This window comes from Electrophorus electricus, chromosome 8, assembly GCF_041902795.1.
Source record: "Electrophorus electricus isolate QZ-2024a chromosome 8, ASM4190279v1, whole genome shotgun sequence".
NCBI lineage: Eukaryota > Metazoa > Chordata > Actinopteri > Gymnotiformes > Gymnotidae > Electrophorus > Electrophorus electricus.
In genome coordinates this window covers 33,817,501-33,837,500 of record NC_137504.1, presented here as the reverse complement: position 1 = coordinate 33,837,500, position 20,000 = coordinate 33,817,501, and the positions used below count along the sequence as shown (strand labels likewise).

At 44.9% G+C, this 20,000-nt stretch overlaps 2 protein-coding genes across 4 annotated transcripts in view; one reads left to right on the top strand and one right to left on the bottom strand.

The window, feature by feature from the left end:
• The window catches only part of ophn1 (oligophrenin 1), a 32,424-nt gene extending 27,459 nt beyond the window's left edge, over positions 1-4,965 (bottom strand). The window contains exon 1 of one of the 3 annotated variants that reach the window (XM_035527087.2): positions 4,203-4,965. In XM_035527087.2, the coding sequence (XP_035382980.1) occupies positions 4,203-4,356 (154 nt within the window). In that variant the 5' untranslated portion in view covers positions 4,357-4,965. The remainder of the gene's footprint in view (positions 1-4,202) is intronic. The other 2 variants (XM_035527086.2, XM_027032352.3) reach the window with 2 other exon arrangements.
• A 2,942-nt stretch (positions 4,966-7,907) lies between these two features.
• On the top strand, positions 7,908-12,651 carry yipf6 (Yip1 domain family, member 6). Its single transcript, XM_027032355.3, has 7 exons — positions 7,908-8,034; positions 8,553-8,681; positions 8,948-9,026; positions 9,286-9,328; positions 9,505-9,630; positions 9,874-10,031; positions 10,952-12,651. The coding sequence occupies exons 1-7, from the start codon at positions 8,002-8,004 to the stop codon at positions 11,071-11,073; spliced, it is 690 nt and encodes a 229-aa protein (XP_026888156.1). The 5' UTR covers positions 7,908-8,001; the 3' UTR covers positions 11,074-12,651.
• Positions 12,652-20,000: the final 7,349 nt, after the last annotated feature.

Below are 20,000 nucleotides of genomic sequence, written 5' to 3'. Positions count from 1 at the left end.
AAAGAGAGTCGTCACCTGCCTAACTGCCCCAGATGCCCCTGCTCTCTGAAAGAGAGTCGTCACCTGCCTAACTGCCCCAGATGCCCCTGCTCTCTGAAAGAGAGTCGTCACCTGCCTAACTGCCCCAGATGCCCCTGCTCTCTGAAAGAGAGTCGTCACCTGCCTAACTGCCCCAGATGCCCCTGCTCTCTGAAAGAGAGTCGTCACCTGCCTAACTGCCCCAGATGCCCCTGCTCTCTGAAAGAGAGTCGTCACCTGCCTAACTGCCCCAGATGCCCCTGCTCTCTGAAAGAGAGTCGTCACCTGCCTAACTGCCCCAGATGCCCCTGCTCTCTGGGCAGCTGGGCCTGTGCTCTCTAAGCATATAAATAAAGTGCTTCTTTGCTTAATTTTTTAGAGCAATGAAAATATGAATGAGGTTCCTTGTTTGTGTCAGTGAGGGGATTTCTCAGTATTTCTCAGTTTCCTCTTTCTGTTTCTCGTATCTCGTTGGATCTCTCTCATGCTGTTTTGGTTTGCCAATGCGGTACGGTACCATTCAAAGGAAACAAATCACAGCCACTTAGCCCTGCCATGTGACCTCGGAGTTAGACAATGGATTTGAGCGCAACAGTGCTTACAGCTACAAATAAATGACTGCAAATAGATAGAAAATACATACATACATACATACATACACACACGTACACATACATACACACACACACACACACATACACACGTACATACACACACACACACATACATACATACACACACACACGTACACATACGTACACACACACATACGTACATGCACACACGCACACATACATGCACACACGCACACATACATGCACACACGCACACATACATGCACACACGCACACATACATGCACACACGCGCACACACACACATACACACACACGCATACATACACGTGCATATACACACACGTACATACACATACATGCATGCATGCACATACATGCATGCATACACATACATGCATGCATACACATACATGCATGCATACACACACACACGTACATACACATACATATGCATACACACACACGCAAATGCGTACACACACACGTACATACACACAAACGTACATACACACACACGTACATACAAACACACGTACATACACATACATGCATGCATACACACACACACACGTACACACACATACATGCATGCACACACACATGCATGCATACACACACGTACATACACATACATGCATACACACACACACGTACATACACATGCATGCATACACACACACGTACATACACATGCATGCATACACACACACGTACATACACATGCATGCATACACACACGTACATACACACACGTACATACACATGCATGCATGCATACACACACATGTACATACACATGCATGCATACACACACGTATACACGTACATACACATGCATGCATACACACACGTACATACACACACACGTACATACACATGCATGCATACACACACGTACATACACGTACATACACATGCATGCATACACACACGTACATACACACACACGTACATACACATGCATGCATGCATACACACACACGTACACACACATACATGCATGCATACACACACACACACATACATACACATACATGCATGCATACACACACACGTACACACACACATGCATACACACACGTACACACACAAACACACACGTACACACACACAAACACACACACATACATGCATGCATACACATACATGCATGCATACACACACACACGCATACATTTCAAGTTTCAAGTTATTTGTCACATATACAGTATAACTCTCAGTGAAATGGTTTGAGAGTGCTCTGTCCAAACAGGAAAAAAAAAAACAGGGGTGCATAGAGAAATATAGATATTCTATATATATACAAAATATATTAACAATGTATGTACAATATATGCATATTATGTTTATATACACAATGTACAACGTATATATGGATATGTACACAATGTACAGTTCCATCTTACAATTGATCATATTTACATGCATGCATACACACACACACACAAATACACATGCATGCATACACACACACGTACATACACATGCATGCATACACACACGTACATACACATGCATGCATACACGACACATGCATACACACGTACATACATACACACACACGTACATACATACACATACATACATGCATACACACAAACACACATGCATACACACACACACATATATACACATACATGCATACACACACACATACATACACACACACATACACACACGCGTATATACACATACATGCATACACACATGTACATACACGCATACACACACACAAACACACGTACATACACATACATACATGTGCCTACTGTAATAACATTGACTGAAAATATCCAGTGTGATTACTAACACAATTGTATTTTATGGAGAAATAAGTGCTCATTCACCAATTCAGACTTTATTATTATCACTTTTTTCATTGTTATTATTGTCTATTTATTTTCTCTCTTTATTCTGCTCCTTCTTGTTGATATTGTTACTATTGCGATGTCCAGTGTTGACCAGAAGAGAATGCCCCACCTTTGAGTCTTGGTTCCTCTCAAGGTTCCTTCCTCCTGCTTTAGGGAGTTTTTTTTATCACCACTGTTTTCTTTTTGCTCACTGGGTCTTGGACCCAAACATCTGTAAAACTGCTTTGTGACAGCTGTCATAAACAGCGCTATATAAATAAAGGTGTCTTCACTTGATTTGACCATCACTTGTGGTCGGATGTTTGCATGTTACACAGCAACGCATCTTTTTTCCTCTCTGTTAAATGTCATGATTAATGCCAAGGTGGCAAAACCAAACAAAAAAAATGTGCACATCACATGACCACATTCAGCCGGACGAATAATTCTCGCATGGACCATCTTCCTCATATTGTTCATCTGTAGGAGAGTAAAGGTGGTGTGACCCCACCATACTCGCCTGGAGAAGCAGGTGTGGAGCACTGCACAACCCATGGGAATCCACCAAGTCCTGTCTAAACTCCATTTCCCAGCATGCCATGTGATTATTGTTATGCATGGTGTATTTCAGCAAAAGCAACTACACAAAGTATAGCAGAGAAAGTGCCTCTTGTGCTGTGCAGTCACATGACAGGTGTTCTTCCTGTTTCACAGACGCTGCTCTGTGACGGGATGATTTTACTTCAAAGAGAAAGAAAGTGTCAGGGAGCAGAGATAATGCTTTGTGAAGTGGACACCATCACTGTATCACTGACCTCAGTACAGCGTGTGTCCAAAAACAGGGTCCAGTGACTGATGACCCACGAGGGACATCTTCCTAAAACAGAGTAGGCTTGAAGCCTCCAACATCTGTACTGCACCACTACATTCTGGGAAATGAAGTCCAGTCTGTTCTGCGGTCGGCATGGCTTTACAAGAGTCGGTTATGGTTTGGTTAGGATGAGGAACCTCTGGATTCAGTCCTAGATGACAGTTTAGGGAACTGAACACAGACCCAGTTATATTTATATGACTGATATGAACCATTTTACTGCGCTGAAACGATTCTTACACACATGATCTAATGCAAGTGTGCGTTTCCCCCTGAGGTCTGACGTCCGACGTCCATGCACCGTTCCAAAAGCCCTTATATACCGACAAAGACGTGAAAACAGACCACGTTCCTGTCACGAGCCTACCTGAAACGCAGCACGCGTGCCTTCGGTATTATCGGTAGACCCTGCATGACACGCTGCATGCATTATCGTTATTTCTTTGCCAGGGAAGGATGAACACATGCAAACCTTAAACTAGGATTATGTTCCTTAAACCAGGACAGCTTTGAACTGCCAATCGCTCACGAGATCTCAAAGACCGAAGATATGACGAGCAAAGGGACAGTGAGCGGAAGTGAAGAGTGGCTCGTGGGACCGGCCGGGCTGAGCCCCACGCTCTACAGGAGAAACACAAGGACCTGCGGTCTGATCAGCGAAGTCTGGTGACACGGGCGTGGACAATTAGCAAGAGATGTGCAATGTGGCCTTCATCCATGAAGCGCATCATAGCCTAGTCTAACCACCAAGGATCACACATGCGCCGGTCACGCAGGAGATGGCCAGCTCGCCAACAGCAGCAGCGTGTCTCCAGGACCCCGGCCCGGGCGGCCCGGGCGGCGTCAGACCTCCCCGCTCCGCAGGCGTGCCAGACGCACTCCTTACCTCTTATGGCGGTGATGACGTTGTTCCCGTCCTTGATCAGATCCTTCAGGAACTTGCTCGTCCTCTCCAGTTCGGCTTCATAGCATTTCAGCCGTTCCCTGAAATCCGGGCTGTCCGTGTAGCAGTCGCTGAACTCCAGCGGGGGATGCCCCATGCTCGCGCCTCTGGGCACGCGATCAATAACGGGAGGGAGGACCGGGGCTATGCGCGCTCGGCGCGGCGTCCGGGCGGCGTAACGCGGGGACCACAACGATCCCAGAAAGTTCAGAAATCAGATCTCGACTCCGAACGAGCTCAGCAAAGGTTTTTGCCTGTTTGTTTTGTTTTTCCCACGTTCGCTGAACCTCGCCAAAAACGGACTCTCGTTGCAGAGTGCACGAGACCAGCAGGCTGACGTCTCCGCGCGCTGTTCCCGGAGGTCTTCCGATGAAGTTTGACGTAATCCCAGTAGCTAAACATAAATAAAAACGACGTACTGGGATTTTAGCGATTCCAGCCGACTAACCAGCTTGCACACTTCTTTGTCGCGGGAGATCTGGAGGATTGTCAAGTGCGGGAAGGGCTAGGAAAGCGAAAAATCCCTCCCACACGCGCAGCGCCTTAAAGAGACAGGTCACCAAACCCGCGGCCTGCGACACAAACGAGCCTTTTGTGGTGTACAGTAACCCACAAGACACACCACACGCACCATCTTATTTGTGTATTGCACTGAGATCGGGTTTTTACTCGGTTGCATGCGCTAGGCGCTCGTGCTCCCCCCGACGCCCGTGGTAGTCGTCCAGCAGAAGAACACGGGTTAAAGCGCGCGCCTGCATGGCGCATGCTACGCTCGGAAAGCGATGACCACGGCGAGCTCAGCACGCCGCCTTAGGCTAGACGCGTGAACGTGCAGGGCGTTGTGCTGCACTAGCGTCCGTTCACTAACCCATAGGAAGCCCTGTTTCTGCGTTGGGTAGAGCCTATCATCGAGAGATGCAAATAAGTCTGGGTAGATCTGCACGGAGTATGCTTAAATATCACACGTGCCCTTATTCAAACACACATATTGCTGTATGTGTGAGTAAGCTGGAACTCTGGTCAGTAAGCATGATAAACCTGAATGAATGTGTGGCGTGTCTCAGTCACACCCATTACAGCAGAGAGCCAGCAACACACCAGCCCTGCATGTATATTACTGTCAAAGGTTCCCAGACAGCTCTCTCTGACAGCATTACATTCACATTCACATTTACAGCATTTAGCAGACGCTCTTATCCAGAGAGACTTACAAAAGTGCTTTGTCATTTCCTCACAGAGCACATCCTAGTACAGTATGTTACAGTCCAAGATACCAGTGAACTAGAATACTGTAGAATACAGGGATGAATGCTGATACCTAGAAGTGCAAATACATAAGGTCTATCTTAAACAATGATAAGTGCTATAAACAATAAGTGCTAGAGTTTGTTAAAAAGCATAAATAATGCTCTACAATAAGTACTAAATTGGTCAGTCAATAAGGGAGCAGTGTCAGTTGTCCTTTAAATATTCTGCAAATAGATGCATACATTTACAGCATTTAGCTGACGCTTTTATCCAAAGTGACTTACAGTTATGACCAAATACAATTCAAACCAGTTGTCAAGTACCTTAACCACTGAGCTACCTGTCGGGGATGTCTACAGCTGTCTCAGAGGTCTGAGATCTCTCCCCGACATCTGAAGCACTCTCCTGACCCAGAGTCCCCTCAGGCAGATACTGTTCTGCTGGCACTAAACCTGCTGTAGTCCAAAGAGCTGGGCGAGATGGCTCAGTGTTTTCTGCTCATCTGACTGAATGTCTGTTTAGTTGCGTCACACTTTTATTAGCCTTTTTTCCAGCTTTCTTTTTTCTACTGCCAACACACATTTTGTGTAATCACGTCACATTTTTTCAGATGACTGAACACAAAAGTAAAAACTCAGTTGTATCCAGAAATGCATCACAAACTGTTAGAAGCCAACAGCTGAATCAGAACCATGTGAACTTTGCACAGAATGAAACTTTGTCATCAAAACACACAAATATGCAGCAAATACATAAACACTGCTGGTGCCTTCTTGACACTAGAACAATCAACAGAAACAGTTGTAGCCAAAGTTAAGATGTTCTGATGAATAAATTACAAACCTTAACTGAATGAACTGATGAATAGGACAATATACCTGCATAGAGTAAACAGGACAATATACCTTCATAGAGTAAACAGGACAATATACCTGCATAGAGTAAACAGGACAATATACCTACATAGAGTAAACAGGACAATATACCTGTATAGAGTAAACAGGACAATACACATGTATAAAGAAAACAGGACAATACACATGTATAAAGGAAACAGGACAATATACCTGTATAGAGTAAACAGGACAATACACCTGTATAAAGAAAACAGGACAATATACCTGTATAAAGGAAACAGGACAATATACCTGTATAGAGTAAACAAGACAATATATTTATATAAAGGAAACAGGACAATATACCTGTATAAAGGAAACAGGACAATATACCAGTATAAAGGAAACAGGAAAATATACCTGTATAGAGTAAACAGGACAATACACCTGTATAAAGAAAACAGGACAATACACCTGTATAAAGGAAACAGGACAATATACCTGTATAGAGTAAACAAGACAACTGTGGATATAGACAAACACTAAGTGTTTGACTTTTATTCATCAGCTGCAAATGCTATTCTGCAACCTTTCAAACCTCTCACCTCAAAGATTACTCCAAAAAGTAAAAGACAAACGTTCTCAGTTCCTCTCCCTGAGGTCTGGGAGCTTGAGGGTCCTGTGTAGTATCTCTGCTGATCCCAGGACTGCACTCTTTTGGACGGAGATCTCAGATGTTGTTCCTGGGATCTGTTGGAGTCATTCTCCCAGATTGGGGGTCACAGCCCTTAGTACTCCAGTTACCACGGGAACCACAGTCTTTTCCAACTCTTCTCTCAGCTCATGTTATTTCTCCAGCTTTTGGTGTTCCTTGTTCCTGATGTTTCTATCACTCTGGATCACGACCTCTCTCACTGCAACCCTCTTCTGCTGTTTGTCCATCGCTCCTGTGTCTGCTTGGTTGTCTATATCTGGAAGTCCCACAGGATCTTAGCAAGGTCATTCTCTGCATTTGGTGTTGTATCCCACTTTGACCTTGGAACGTCCAGCCTGTACTCAGCACAGATGTTCATGTTTACTATCCCAGCCACTCGGTTATGGTGTTCCCTGGGCCCTCTGCCTGCTGGCATCTTGCATCCTGCTGTTATGTGCTGGATTGTCTCAGGGGCATCTTTGCACATCTGGGATCCAGCCTGGTGTGGTAGATCCAGCTTTTATTGATTTTGTATGAACGAAAGTGTGAATCTATCATCTTCAGTAGAGCGATGGAAACTGACGCTATTCCAAATGACCACACAAGACCTCTCTGGACTTCCCTGTTGTTTATGTTGCAGTGCCATCATCACCCATAACATCTCTTAAGACCTCCCAGACCCCTGCTCCCTAGTCCTAGGTGATTAGCGGTGACGTCAACGTTTAGACAGAGGACACAAATGAGTTTTTAGCAGATCTGCAAATATGAATGTTTCACGGCCTTGCGTGCGCACTTCTGCAAAAGCAGTGACCAGTAAGCCAACTGGGGTAAAGCTCTGAGTCGTTTTCTGAAGCATCAGTTTGTAGTGCGTCAGCAGTTCAAACACGTGAACAAGTTTGTGTCGCGTTGGCGCGGCTGACGTTATCCCGCGGTGACGTAGGCACATCCGTGTTGGTCGCGAGCGATGGCGGAGGTCGAGGAGCTGAACAAACCCCTGGTGAGAAACGCGGCTCTCTAACGACGCTGCGACGACTCCGGATGCGTTTGTCAGGGACTTTACTGCTGTGTTTGTTCTGTAGTGAAGGTCTGCGCTGCCATAGCACTTCAGGAGCGTTAACCTACGTCTAATACCACAGCTGTGGTAGCCAACCTAGCCGTTAGCTCTAGTTTAGCGCGCTGGCTAACCCTTTACTGGGGCTTACTGGGACTTACTGGTAGTCTGGTTTTTGATCTAATTCGCTGAATCCAAACGGTTGGTCTCTTTTTTTCTTGCCAGCGTGTGTCCTTTCGCCTGCGAGTCGGTTCACGACTGATGTGTTTAACTAACGTAAAGCTGTGCTGGTTGTGGGCTGTTATCATCAGAACATCTCCATTTATTAAATAATGAAGAATAACAATGAAATACCGCGCCCTGCGATAGCATGACGTGTTGTTTACCCAACTCAGTGCTTTTATATATATATATATATATATATATATATATATATATATATATATGTGTGTGTGTGTGTGTAGTTTGCAGGCTTGTCCGACGTGTCCATAGCAGAGGACATTCCAGTGGAGGGAGACATCACTGTGCCCCTAAGCTCACACGGCGTGGACGATGAGGTCTCTACTCTGGACGAACCAGTGAAGGACACCATTGTAAGCTTCCTGTCACTAACGGCAGCATTTGCACAACCCTGCTCATCTTGTTTGTTCTTACTCAGAAGGCACATGGGAAAAACCAAGGCACCTTTCAGTCAGGGTTCAGAAAGTGCAGGATTCGTTTGCCTTATGCTAGATGTGTTTGTAAAGCCATATATGTTATCACAAGTGTAGAACTGATCACAGCGTGGTTTGCTGAGTGGTTTGTGTCTTTTTACTGAGTGAAGCCACGGTGTGTGTGTGTGTGTGTGTTTGTTTTGCAGCTGAGGGATTTGCGAGCAGTGGGGCAAAAGTTTGTCCATGTGATGTATCCCAAGGAGAGCTCCGCTTTGCTCAGAGACTGTGAGTGTGTGAAGACGCTTGTATGTCAGTGTATGTGTGTGAAGTCCACAAGGTTTCCAGGGAAACGGGGCCTTTTAGACAGGCATCCTTCATCGGCTGTGCGAGCTCATACACCCACACACACACATATATATTATATTACATAGTTGTATGATGTCACACTGATCAGCTCAGCTCTTCTGATCTTTCAGACAGTTTCAGTAGTATTGACTTATTGTACGTGTGTGTGTGTGTGTGTGTGTGTGTGTCTCCTCTATAGGGGACCTATGGGGACCTCTTCTGCTGTGTGTTAGCCTGGCACTGTAAGTGATTCAGACAGATTTATCCACAACATCATAATACTGAGTCTGAAGTTCTCCAGTACTGGGGAGTAGGACCTTAGTTCATGGGGCAGTAGAGACTGGTGTCTCACAAGCTGTGTGTGTGTGTGTGTGTGTGTGTGTGTGTGTGTGTGTGTGTGTGTGTGTGTGTGTGTCAGGATGCTGCAGGGTAGCGCCGCTGATAATCAGAATGACAGTGGGCCCCAGTTTGCTGAGGTCTTCGTCATCATCTGGTTTGGGTCCATCATCATCACTCTCAACTCCAAGCTGCTGGGCGGAACCATGTGAGTGGCCAATCAGATTCAGTTGCATCAGCATTACTGACCAATTAGAGGCAAGGCCTTGTGGCCCAGCAAAGTGTCATTTTGAATTTCTCTCTGTCCTCTCTCACACACACACAGGTGCATTCATTATGTTCTTGCGCTGATGTGTATTGGGCACACCTGTATTGCGCTACTGGCTTCTCATCTTCTCTTCCTCACTCCGTGTGTGTGTGTGTGTGTGTGTGTGTGTGTGTGTGTGTGTAGCTCTTTCTTCCAGAGTCTGTGTGTGCTGGGGTACTGTATTCTCCCGCTGACGGTGGCCATGTTGGTGTGTAGACTCGTGCTGCTTGGCTCCGCCGGATCAGTTAGCTTTATCATCCGGCTGGTCGTAGTCACTGCCTCCTTCTGCTGGTCCACGTTTGGTAAGAACCAGAAAACACCCTGACACACACCTGTACTCACCTGTCAATTTAACACGCATGCATTTGAACCTTAGGACAAAAGAAGACAAGATTATCTGCACAGCACTTTTTAGTCACAGAGACCTTAGACCAATGTAAAAGTTGTGTAAGACACAGTCCGTTTAAATGGAAAATGGAAATATTCAAAATTAGAGGCAATATACATTAAAGAACACAAATTACTAGAATATAAACAGAAAGGTAATTTGGATAAGAAAAAAATATATGTTTATAAATGTTGTTTAAAATAAAATATAATAATGCTGTGCATAAAATCACAGACAGCCAATAAGAGCCAGTGAATCACATTTAGTAGCTTTAAGGATCTTGATGCATTTACAACTGTGGTACTGAACAAAGCTATTTCTCTTGCACATACTGTACACACAACTAATGACATTCTAGGTTAAAGGATGTCTGCGATTAATGTTTTCAAACCTCTCCCAGAATATGACATTCTGGATTGGTTTAGTTAATCTGTAGATATTGTTAAAAGGTGAGATTTAATGTCCCCTAATCCCAGAGCCCTCATTCTGTCTAGGATGTGAGAGTGTAGCTGGCCAGCAGATGGCAGTATAGTGTCACGCACAGATCCCAGCAGCTTGCTGTCTGACTCTTTATGCTTGGAGCACTGCTGTGTCCCTCCTCTGTGATCTGTAAGGAATCTGATGTTGGAATGGCAGTGCTGGTCTCTCGATCGCTGTTGCCGTGGTAGCTGTGACCACCGTCCTGAGACACACACTCGGACATTTCTGTAAGAAGAGAGTGCAAACAATGCATTTCATCCTGAAACCACTTCTTAACTCTGTGTGTGTGTGTGTGTGTGTGTGTGTGTGTGTGTGTGTGTGTGTGTCTCTCTCTCTCTCTCTCTCTGTGTGCAGCTTCCACGGCCTTCCTTGCAGACAGTCAGCCGCCCAATCGCAAGGCCTTGGTAGTCTACCCGGTGTTCCTCTTCTACTTTGTGATTGGCTGGATGATTCTGACATTTTCTCCCTCCCACTAACATTGGCCAATCACTTCAGTGGACATGAACTGAAAGTCCTTTGGCCTCACCGTGGTGACCAGCAGGCCAGTTGAGAGCTGGTCTGTGATTGGTTTGGACCAAGGGACGGGGCAGGCCATCCTGGTCCTCTCTTAGCTCGTCAGGCAACCTCTCTTACAGCTCTCCTGGTTCCCCCGTTCTTTTGGTTGGCTGAACAGATGAAAGGAAGGAGAAAAGACTCCGTCTTGTGATGAATGCAACTTTCCATTTGTATAATGGCCCACTACTTTACATCCTCATGTTAATCAGTAAAAAGTGTGGGTGTGAGTGACTGAGTGTGTAAATGTAGGTCAGTAATGTTTGAGAATAAGCCCACACTTCTCATTCTGTCATGATTTCATTTATAAACCCTCCTCACCTCACTCCACAGAACCAGCGAGTGCATTGTGCACGTGTGAAATGCCTCTATGACGTAACGGCGTGACTACTGTGTGGTGTAGGGCTCTTCTCTCTAGGAGGGGCATCACATGGGCTAAATGTGTGTGAACTTGTGTTATAAACCATGGCATGTTGTGAACGGTGTCGGTGTGAGTGGGAGACGGAGGGTCCACTCAGTTGGGCGTTGGTGACCGCGGGCAGTGTGTATTTCAAAGCTTCTGCCGCCAGCTAAAATGACACGCACATGCGTCACTCTGTCCTCACACAGCTCCTGCTCTCTTGTGTGTATACAGCATCCAGCCGAGACGCCTCAAATATGCGTTTATTTATCCTCGTGATCTAATATGCGTTTTCCCTCGATAAGCTGCTGTGGTTCCGTCATATTTCTTTGTTCTGCAGACGTTTGTGAACCTTGTAGTGAGTTTAGGGTGAAGGGTGGGTGATACCATCCTAGATGGATTTAGTTTTACACAAAATATAAGGAAATCACTGGTTATCAAAGATTAAAAACATATTTCTTGTGCTTTTTTTTCACAGCGAGTCTGAGGTTTTCAGAAGGCATCACCCATAGTCTTGTTTCAGTTCAGTCGTTTGTCAGTATGTTTAGTGTGGAGAAGTGGTACCAGGGAAAGTGGAGCCCCTCCGTTAGCAGACTACTGCTGCACACTGAAGAGGGATTTATGTGAGGACAAACATGTAGAACTACGCTTGTACATATTTTAAATGTAATAACAGCCTTATTTATGACTAATATAGAATAATTGTAAAATGCATTGCCATGTCATTGCCATGATTGATGGAAATTAGTATAAAAACAATCAAATGTAACGTAAAAAGAGCTATAGGGTCCAAATATTTTGGAACTAAAATAGCTGAAATGGTAGTATCCTATATGCATCGGTTCCTGTCTGACTTCCTCTGATCAGCCATAACAATAAAACCTACCTTACACTGTCCCATTTTCAATGTTTACCAAAAGAAAAATGTTGCGATTGATTATTATTTCAACCTCAGATTTCATGGCTTTGGATCATTTCCTGTGAAGAACATATAACACATTTTTAATGACTTCACACTGTACACCCCCCTACACAATTATATTACAAAGGTGGTTTTCAGGTCCTCTGGACCCACAGGTAATAAATGTGACCTCCTACATGACCTTCTCTTAGTGTCTGTGCTTCTGTTTGTGTTTGTAGTGTGTGTGAGTGTGTGTTTGTAGTGTGTTTGTGTGTGTGTAGTGCGTGTGTGTGTGTTTGTAGTGTGTGTGTGTTCATGTACGAGGTCCTGCTCTTCATAGACAAGACTGCAGTATGGTTCTATTCAAGCTGTCTGCTCCTACATTCCCGCACATTATAGCCTCTGTTTTGCAGGAATTATTGTACGTTTTCTCACACTCCTCAAAATTGGAGGTGGCGTATAACCAGTAAATATCTGCATGTGTGGCTAGGCATAGCAGTTGATCAAGATGGCAAAAAGGTTCTCTGCTCAGAAGGCCTTAGAAACTATTTTTGAAGAGGAAGAATTTTCTGAATTTGAAGATAACATTTCTGTCAATTCAAAGTCTGACAGTGAGTCTGAAGAGGATGAAACTGAACTTGAACCACCTTCAAAACGAAGAAGGCAGCAACCAGCCTCAGGACCAGCCCATCAGGCAGGGCCAGCCTCAGGACCAGCCCATCAGCCAGGGCTAGCTACAGGACCAGCCCATCAGCAGCCCACTGCAGGACCAGCCCAACAGCAGTCAGAACATCAGTAGCTAGCATGTGGAGAAATATGGATGTCAAATGGTCAAACTGAATGGTCTCCTCGGCCAAAGAAAGAGCCAGCCTGCAGGTCTGCCGATGTGATAAAGATGCAACCAGGGCCAACACGGATGGCAGTTACTCATGTTCAGGACAATGAGTCTTCTTTTGAGCTTTTCATACCAGATGACATCCAGAAAATTATTCTGGATTGCACCAATTTAGAGGGAAGGCGTGTTTTTCGAGAGGGTTGGAAGGATATGAACCAAACCCATTTACGTGCATACCTTGGGCTTCTTATCCTTGCTGGAGTTTTCTGATCCAAAGGGGAATCCACAGAATCCCTGTGGGATGCAGAAACTGGCAGAGACCTGTTCCGTGCCACAATGTCTCTAGAAAACCTTTAAATAAATTTCTAGGATTAACCGCTTTGATAACCAAAATGACAGACCAGCTCGGTGGCAGAGAGACAAGCTAGCTGCCATCAGAACAGTATGGGACAAGTGGGTGCACCGCCCCCTGTTTTACAACCCTGACCCCAATGTCCCTGCTGATGAGCAGCTGCTGCCCCTTCAGGCAATACATACCATCTAAACCCGCAAAATACGGAATCAAGATCTGGGCTGCCTGTGGTGCTGTGTCATCATATGCATGGGACAATACACATGCATTAAGTGCAGGAAATACATATGCAACACGCATAGAGAAAAGCTCTGCCCCACATGTGTTTTATAGGATGGCATGTGATGTTATGTGTTCACTGGGGCTGATGTTTTTTATACTGACACGTGTTCAGTTTCTTAACATTGTCTCATTTAGACTCTAAATAAACATGTTTTCCACCCATATGCTGGTACTTAGTTTTCCTTTTTTTCGTTTATAAATATGATTTAAAAGGTTTTATTATTTTTATATCCTATTGACTTTATATCCTGTCTTTATTGCTAGTATTTGTCATAAGGAAACCATCTGGTATTTTTATTACATAAATTGTTATGGTTGTATTGATTTAGAAACCCAATAATGCAGTGGGTCCACCAGATGGGCAAACATTGGCTGAGTAACAAAAATATGAACACCACACAAGGGTTAAACACCCTGAGCAGTTTCTGCCATGTGACAGGGTGTGATATCCTGCTGAGAAACTCCACTCTCATTAGAGAACACCGCATGGTCTGTAAGTATTTAGGTAGGTGTTCCGCTACCATGGAGGGGCAAACGTGGTCTGTAAGTATTTAAGTAGGTGTTTTGCTACCACGGAGGGGTGAACGTGGGCTGTAAGTGTTTAGGTAGGTGTTCCACTACCATAGAGGGGTGAACATGGGCTGTAAGTGTTTAGGAAGAGAAGGAGCAGGATGTACTACGGGCAGAGGACACAGCCGGCAGACGTGTGTGATTCTCTGGTCAGTGTTCTGCTGGGTCCTGGAGTTCATGTGGATGTTACTTTGACACAGAACACCTACCTAAACACTTACAGACCACGTTCACCCCTCCATGGTAGCAGAACACCTAGCTAAACACTTACAGACCACGTTCACCCCTCCATGGTAGCAGAACACCTACCTAACACTTACAGACCACGTTCACCCCTCCATGGTAGCAGAACACCTACCTAAACACTTACCCCTCCATGGTAGCAGAACACCTACCTAAACACTTACAGGCCACGTTTACCCCTCCATGGTAGCAGAACACCTACCTAAACACTTACAGGCCACGTTTACCCCTCCATGGTAGCGGAATACCTACCTAAACACTTACAGGCCACGTTTACCTCTCCATGGTAGCGGAACACCTACCTAAACACTTACAGGCCACGTTTACCCCTCCATGGTAGCAGAACACCTAGCTAAACACTTACAGACCACGTTCACCCCTCCATGGTAGCAGAACACCTACCTAAACACTTACCCCTCCATGGTAGCAGAACACCTACCTAAACACTTACAGGCCACGTTTACCCCTCCATGGTAGCAGAACACCTACCTAAACACTTACAGGCCACGTTTACCCCTCCATGGTAGCGGAACACCTACCTAAACACTTACAGGCCACGTTTACCTCTCCATGGTAGCGGAACACCTACCTAAACACTTACAGGCCACGTTTACCCCTCCATGGTAGCAGAACACCTACCTAAACACTTACAGGCCACGTTTACCCCTCCATGGTAGCAGAACACCTACCCCACACTTAAGTGACACACACACACTTGGAGGTCCACATGATGTAAAAGAAAATGTCTCATCAGACTAGGTCACCTTCCACTGTTTTAGTTCCGATACTCACGTGTCCGTTGTAGATGCTTTCAGTAGTGGGCAGGGGTCAGCATGGACACTCAGACTAATGTGACTACACAGCCCCAAATGCTCAGGTGCGATGCGTTGTGTCTTCTGACACCTTTTATGGTCTGTGTGAACGTTTCCAGCAGTTTGTACCACTGTAGCCCTTCTGTGAGATCAGACCAGACGGCTCTTCGATGCCCACATACGTCGGTGAGCCTTGGGCGTCCGTGACTCTGATTGGTTGTTTGGTTGTCCTTCCTTCGACCACTTTTAGTAGGTACTAACCACTGCACACCAGGATCACCCCACGAGACCTGCTGGTGTGGAGACGCTTTGATCCAGCCGTCCAGCCGTCACAGTTTGGTCCTTGACAGAGTCGCTCACATCCTCACAGTTGCCCGGGTTTCCAATACATCATCAGACTGTTCCCGTGCTGCCTGGTATAACCGAGTCCTTGACCTGTGCCATCGAGGGCGTTCACCTGTCTGTGGTTTTAATGTGGTGGCAGATTGGTGCATCTTCCTGTGTTTTTAGAATCTAGTAATAAAAATTGTAATAACAGTGACATCCGTGATTTATATTTTGGATATGATCTGTTTTATGATGTCTTCTCAAGATACTGTCCAAACTGACTGGTTCACTTCTCCTAATGGTCAGTGTTTCATGATGTAATCCTTCCAGTTTCAGCACTGAGAACATATTCTGTTCCTGACAGAGTTCAGCAGTGTACGTGGTCTCTCTACAGCATTGGTAGATCTCTTATGTGTAGAGGAACCCTCCTGAGATATCAATGGTCTCTCCCTACGACATATACTGTACCTCTGAAGTGTGTGAAGTCTGTCGTGTCTTTCAGGGTTTGTGGAAGTGTCCGTCTGTGTGAAGGGGAGATTATAGAGTCTCCTGCATGTGGGTGTGTGCGTGTGAATAAGTACATGAGGAGCTTCTCCAGATGTTAAAGATTCTGGAACTGGGCAAAGTGACAACCACCCACCTATGACAGAGTAATCGCTTGTGTGTGTGTGTGTGTGTGTGTGTGTGTGTGTGTGTGTGTGTGTGTGTGTGTGTGTGTGTGTGTGTGTAATCATGAGCTGATCTTCCCTGTCATGTTGAAATCATTATGTTATAGACTGGGCATGCATCTTCTCTCTTAGTTACAGACAGACAGAAAGACAGTCAGAGACAGGCAGAGAGACAGACAGGCAGAGAGACAGACAGGCAGAGAGACCGACAGGCAGAGAGACAGACAGGCAGAGAGACAGACAGGCAGAGAGACAGACAGGCAGAGAGACAGACAGGCAGAGAGACCGACAGGCAGAGAGACAGACAGGCAGAGAGACAGACAGGCAGAGAGACCGACAGCTCTCCTCTTGTGGGGTGAAACGTAGCGTTTCTCTCCACCCTGGTGGTAGTCGTCTATTAATCAGGACGCGTCTCTCTGTGATTCCTGTAATTATAACCAGCCCTCTCACGCCTCTGCAGGCAGCTTTAAATAGCTGCCTGCATCTTTAGGACTAGGAAAGATCCGGAAGGGAAGCGTTTATAGCTGTCATTTTTCTCCTTTCTCCCTCTTAAAACAAAAACAAAAAACCCTTTGAATCTTTTTAGACTCTTTGCTAGCACAAAGCCATCACAAACACTGAGCAGGTCTAACTGGGAACAGGGCCATGTGCGCATTCATGTTTGCTTTTTTATCAATGCCTTTCTTTTAAATCCAGATGCATTTCTTAAAATCTAATAATGTGATTGCTCTTAGATGTGTTTTGAACAATGGCCTTTATTGTCTGTTGGGCAGTAGACTGGCAGTCCCAGCTCACACCTCTCTGGTCTAACGCTCGCAAAACAACAGGAAATGAATCTGTAACCATCACACACAATGAATTCTCAATTCATCCCAATTGCTCTGGACGAGAAGACATCAAAGACATTAAGAGCTTGTGGGATACAGCCCAGACTACATCAGCATATCAATGCAAACAGAATCCCTGTAGGTTCGAGATCCACTGTATTTCATGTCTTGGCTGTGAATTATTTCTGAATTCAACATAATTTGCCATCCTTAGCATGATAATAATGTTCAGACATTTACAGTGAATATTGGCTATGACTGAAATATCCAACTCGGTACAGTATGGTGCATGCTGCACTCAGTATATACTGTGTGCTGCATACTGGTGCCTGTAGTAGTATGCAGTATACACTCCAGTATACACATTACAAGGTCACCTGAACATATTTGGGAAATCCTACCCCGAGTAGTGCGTCATTCGGGCATCTTTCTTACACACAGACAGTATACGAGTAGTATGTTTAGTCTATTTCAAACACATCTGTTATGTTGGAAAATAATTCTAGGAGTGAAAGTTGTAAGGTAGCACGACTGGCAGGTCATTCCGGACAGAGCGCGCAGGAAGGGTTTGACAGGTGATCATTTTGTCACCATCATGCCATCCGCTGTCTTTGGCTAGTATGCGCTGGTTTTGTGCACTTTCCTTAATTCTCACAGCAAAAGTGACGACAGCGTAATTGTCGGTGGACAGTGCGTTTCTCGGTGCCTTGACAGTAGGGATGACAATGTCCCAAAAAAGCATGGATGCGAGTTCGAGCGATATGTAAGTGGTGCATGTCCAAGCAGAATTTCCATCATGTTTGTGGATTATGGTATGTTATGTTTATTTCTCCTTGTACGTGTGGGAAAAGCCATCCTGTGTGATGAGATTGCAAGGGGTGAACCAAAACCTCTTCATAGAGGATTCAAACCTCAGGAAGACTGCGTACTGTTAGTTGTGTTTCAGGCGTTTTATTCACATACGGATGTCCACTGAGACATCCATGTGTCTGGGGTCAGTAAGAAAGTAACCAGAGTTCGGTCATCACACTGCTGTCCACCACACACAAAATACCTGCTCACAAAAATGTCCACATCAGAGAGCAGAAGGAAGACTATGGAACGCACTGCTGTTATTTAATGGGTCTGTGAATTTGGTTTCAGCCAATGGGAACATTGTAACTAATGGGGTTTTTTGCTGAATTCAGTAAAGGTACTTATTGTGCAATTGTTGACTACATCATTAATGACAAACTTTGCTCTTTACACACAATACCTGAGATATTGGAATCAAACATGCAGAGAGAAAATCTCACTATATATTTTTAAATTTGCCAAGGAAGATCATGAAGCAACACATTTTATTCACATTTTACGTTACCTAAAGTAAAAACACTGTTAGCTTTGTTCAGAACAATGGACAGACCTGGTAGAACATTACCAGACAGTTACAGAACACTATCAGACAGTTAGAAAACGCTACCAGACAGTTACAGAACACTACCAGACAGTTAGAAAACGCTACCAGACAGTTAGAAAACGCTACCAGACAGTTACAGAACACTACCAGACAGTTAGAAAACGCTACCAGACAGTTACAGACAACTACCAGACAGTTAGAAAACGCTACCAGACAGTTAGAAAACGCCATAAGACAGTTACAAAACACTACCAGACAGTTAGAAAACGCTACCAGACAGTTACAGACAACTACCAGACAGTTAGAAAACGCTACCAGACAGTTACAGAACACTACCAGACAGTTAGAAAACGCTACCAGACAGTTACAGAACAATATAAGGCAGGTACAGAACACTACCAGACAGTTAATACCCGGGCGGTATGAAACACCTCAGTAACAGTGAATACCGGGGCGGTATGAAACACCTCAGTAACAGTGAATACAGGGGTGGTATTAAACACCTCGGTAACAGTGAATATCCAGGCGGTATGAAACACCTCAGTAACAGTGAATACTGGGGCGGTATTAAACACCTCGATAACAGTGAATATCCTGGTGGTATTAAACACCTCAGTAACAGTGAATAGTGAATTCAATAACAATGAATTCTTTCTGACTTTTGTAAATCTGATCTTTTTTAAAAATCTGACTCACACACAATTTGCTAAGCGATCATATGCTTGTCAAATCTGATCACTGTCTGAACTTCAAAAAAACCAAAAACAAACCAAAAATATTACAAATAAATAAATGATGTAACCACCTGCTAAAATGTTTCCATACAGAATTCATCACAGGACCAAAGCACGTCCCTCATACTGAAGTATGTGTGTGTGAGTGTGTGTGTGGGTGGGTGTGACGTGGGGCCGAGCCTGCTGGCACAGTGGACAGCGTTGTGTGAAGGGTAGTGCTGTGGCCCCTCGTGGGGATGTTAAGAGTAGGAGGTCTGGAATGGAGCTTGGAGCTGTCCTTACAGGGACACTCGGAGAGAGTGGGATAACTGCTGTGTGTGTGTGTGTGTGTGTGTGTGTGTGTGTGAGAGAGAGAGAGAGAGAGAGAGAGAGAGAGAGAGAAAGAGAAAGAGAAAGAGAAAGAAATTGTTTGTTTGTGTGTGTGTGTGTGTGAGAGAGAGAGAGAGAGAGAGAGAGAGAGAGAGAGAGGGAGAGAGAGAGAGAGAGAGAGAGAGGGAGAGA

Bases quoted from the DNA above. Each gene is read 5' to 3' on its own strand.
- yipf6 (XM_027032355.3), top strand. From the start codon at position 8,002: ATGGCGGAGGTCGAGGAGCTGAACAAACCCCTG. The intron at 8,035-8,552 runs GTGAGAAACGCG...GTGTGTGTGTAG, and splicing joins AGGAGCTGAACAAACCCCTG to TTTGCAGGCTTGTCCGACGT. The intron at 9,027-9,285 runs GTGAGTGTGTGA...TCTCCTCTATAG, and splicing joins CTCCGCTTTGCTCAGAGACT to GGGACCTATGGGGACCTCTT.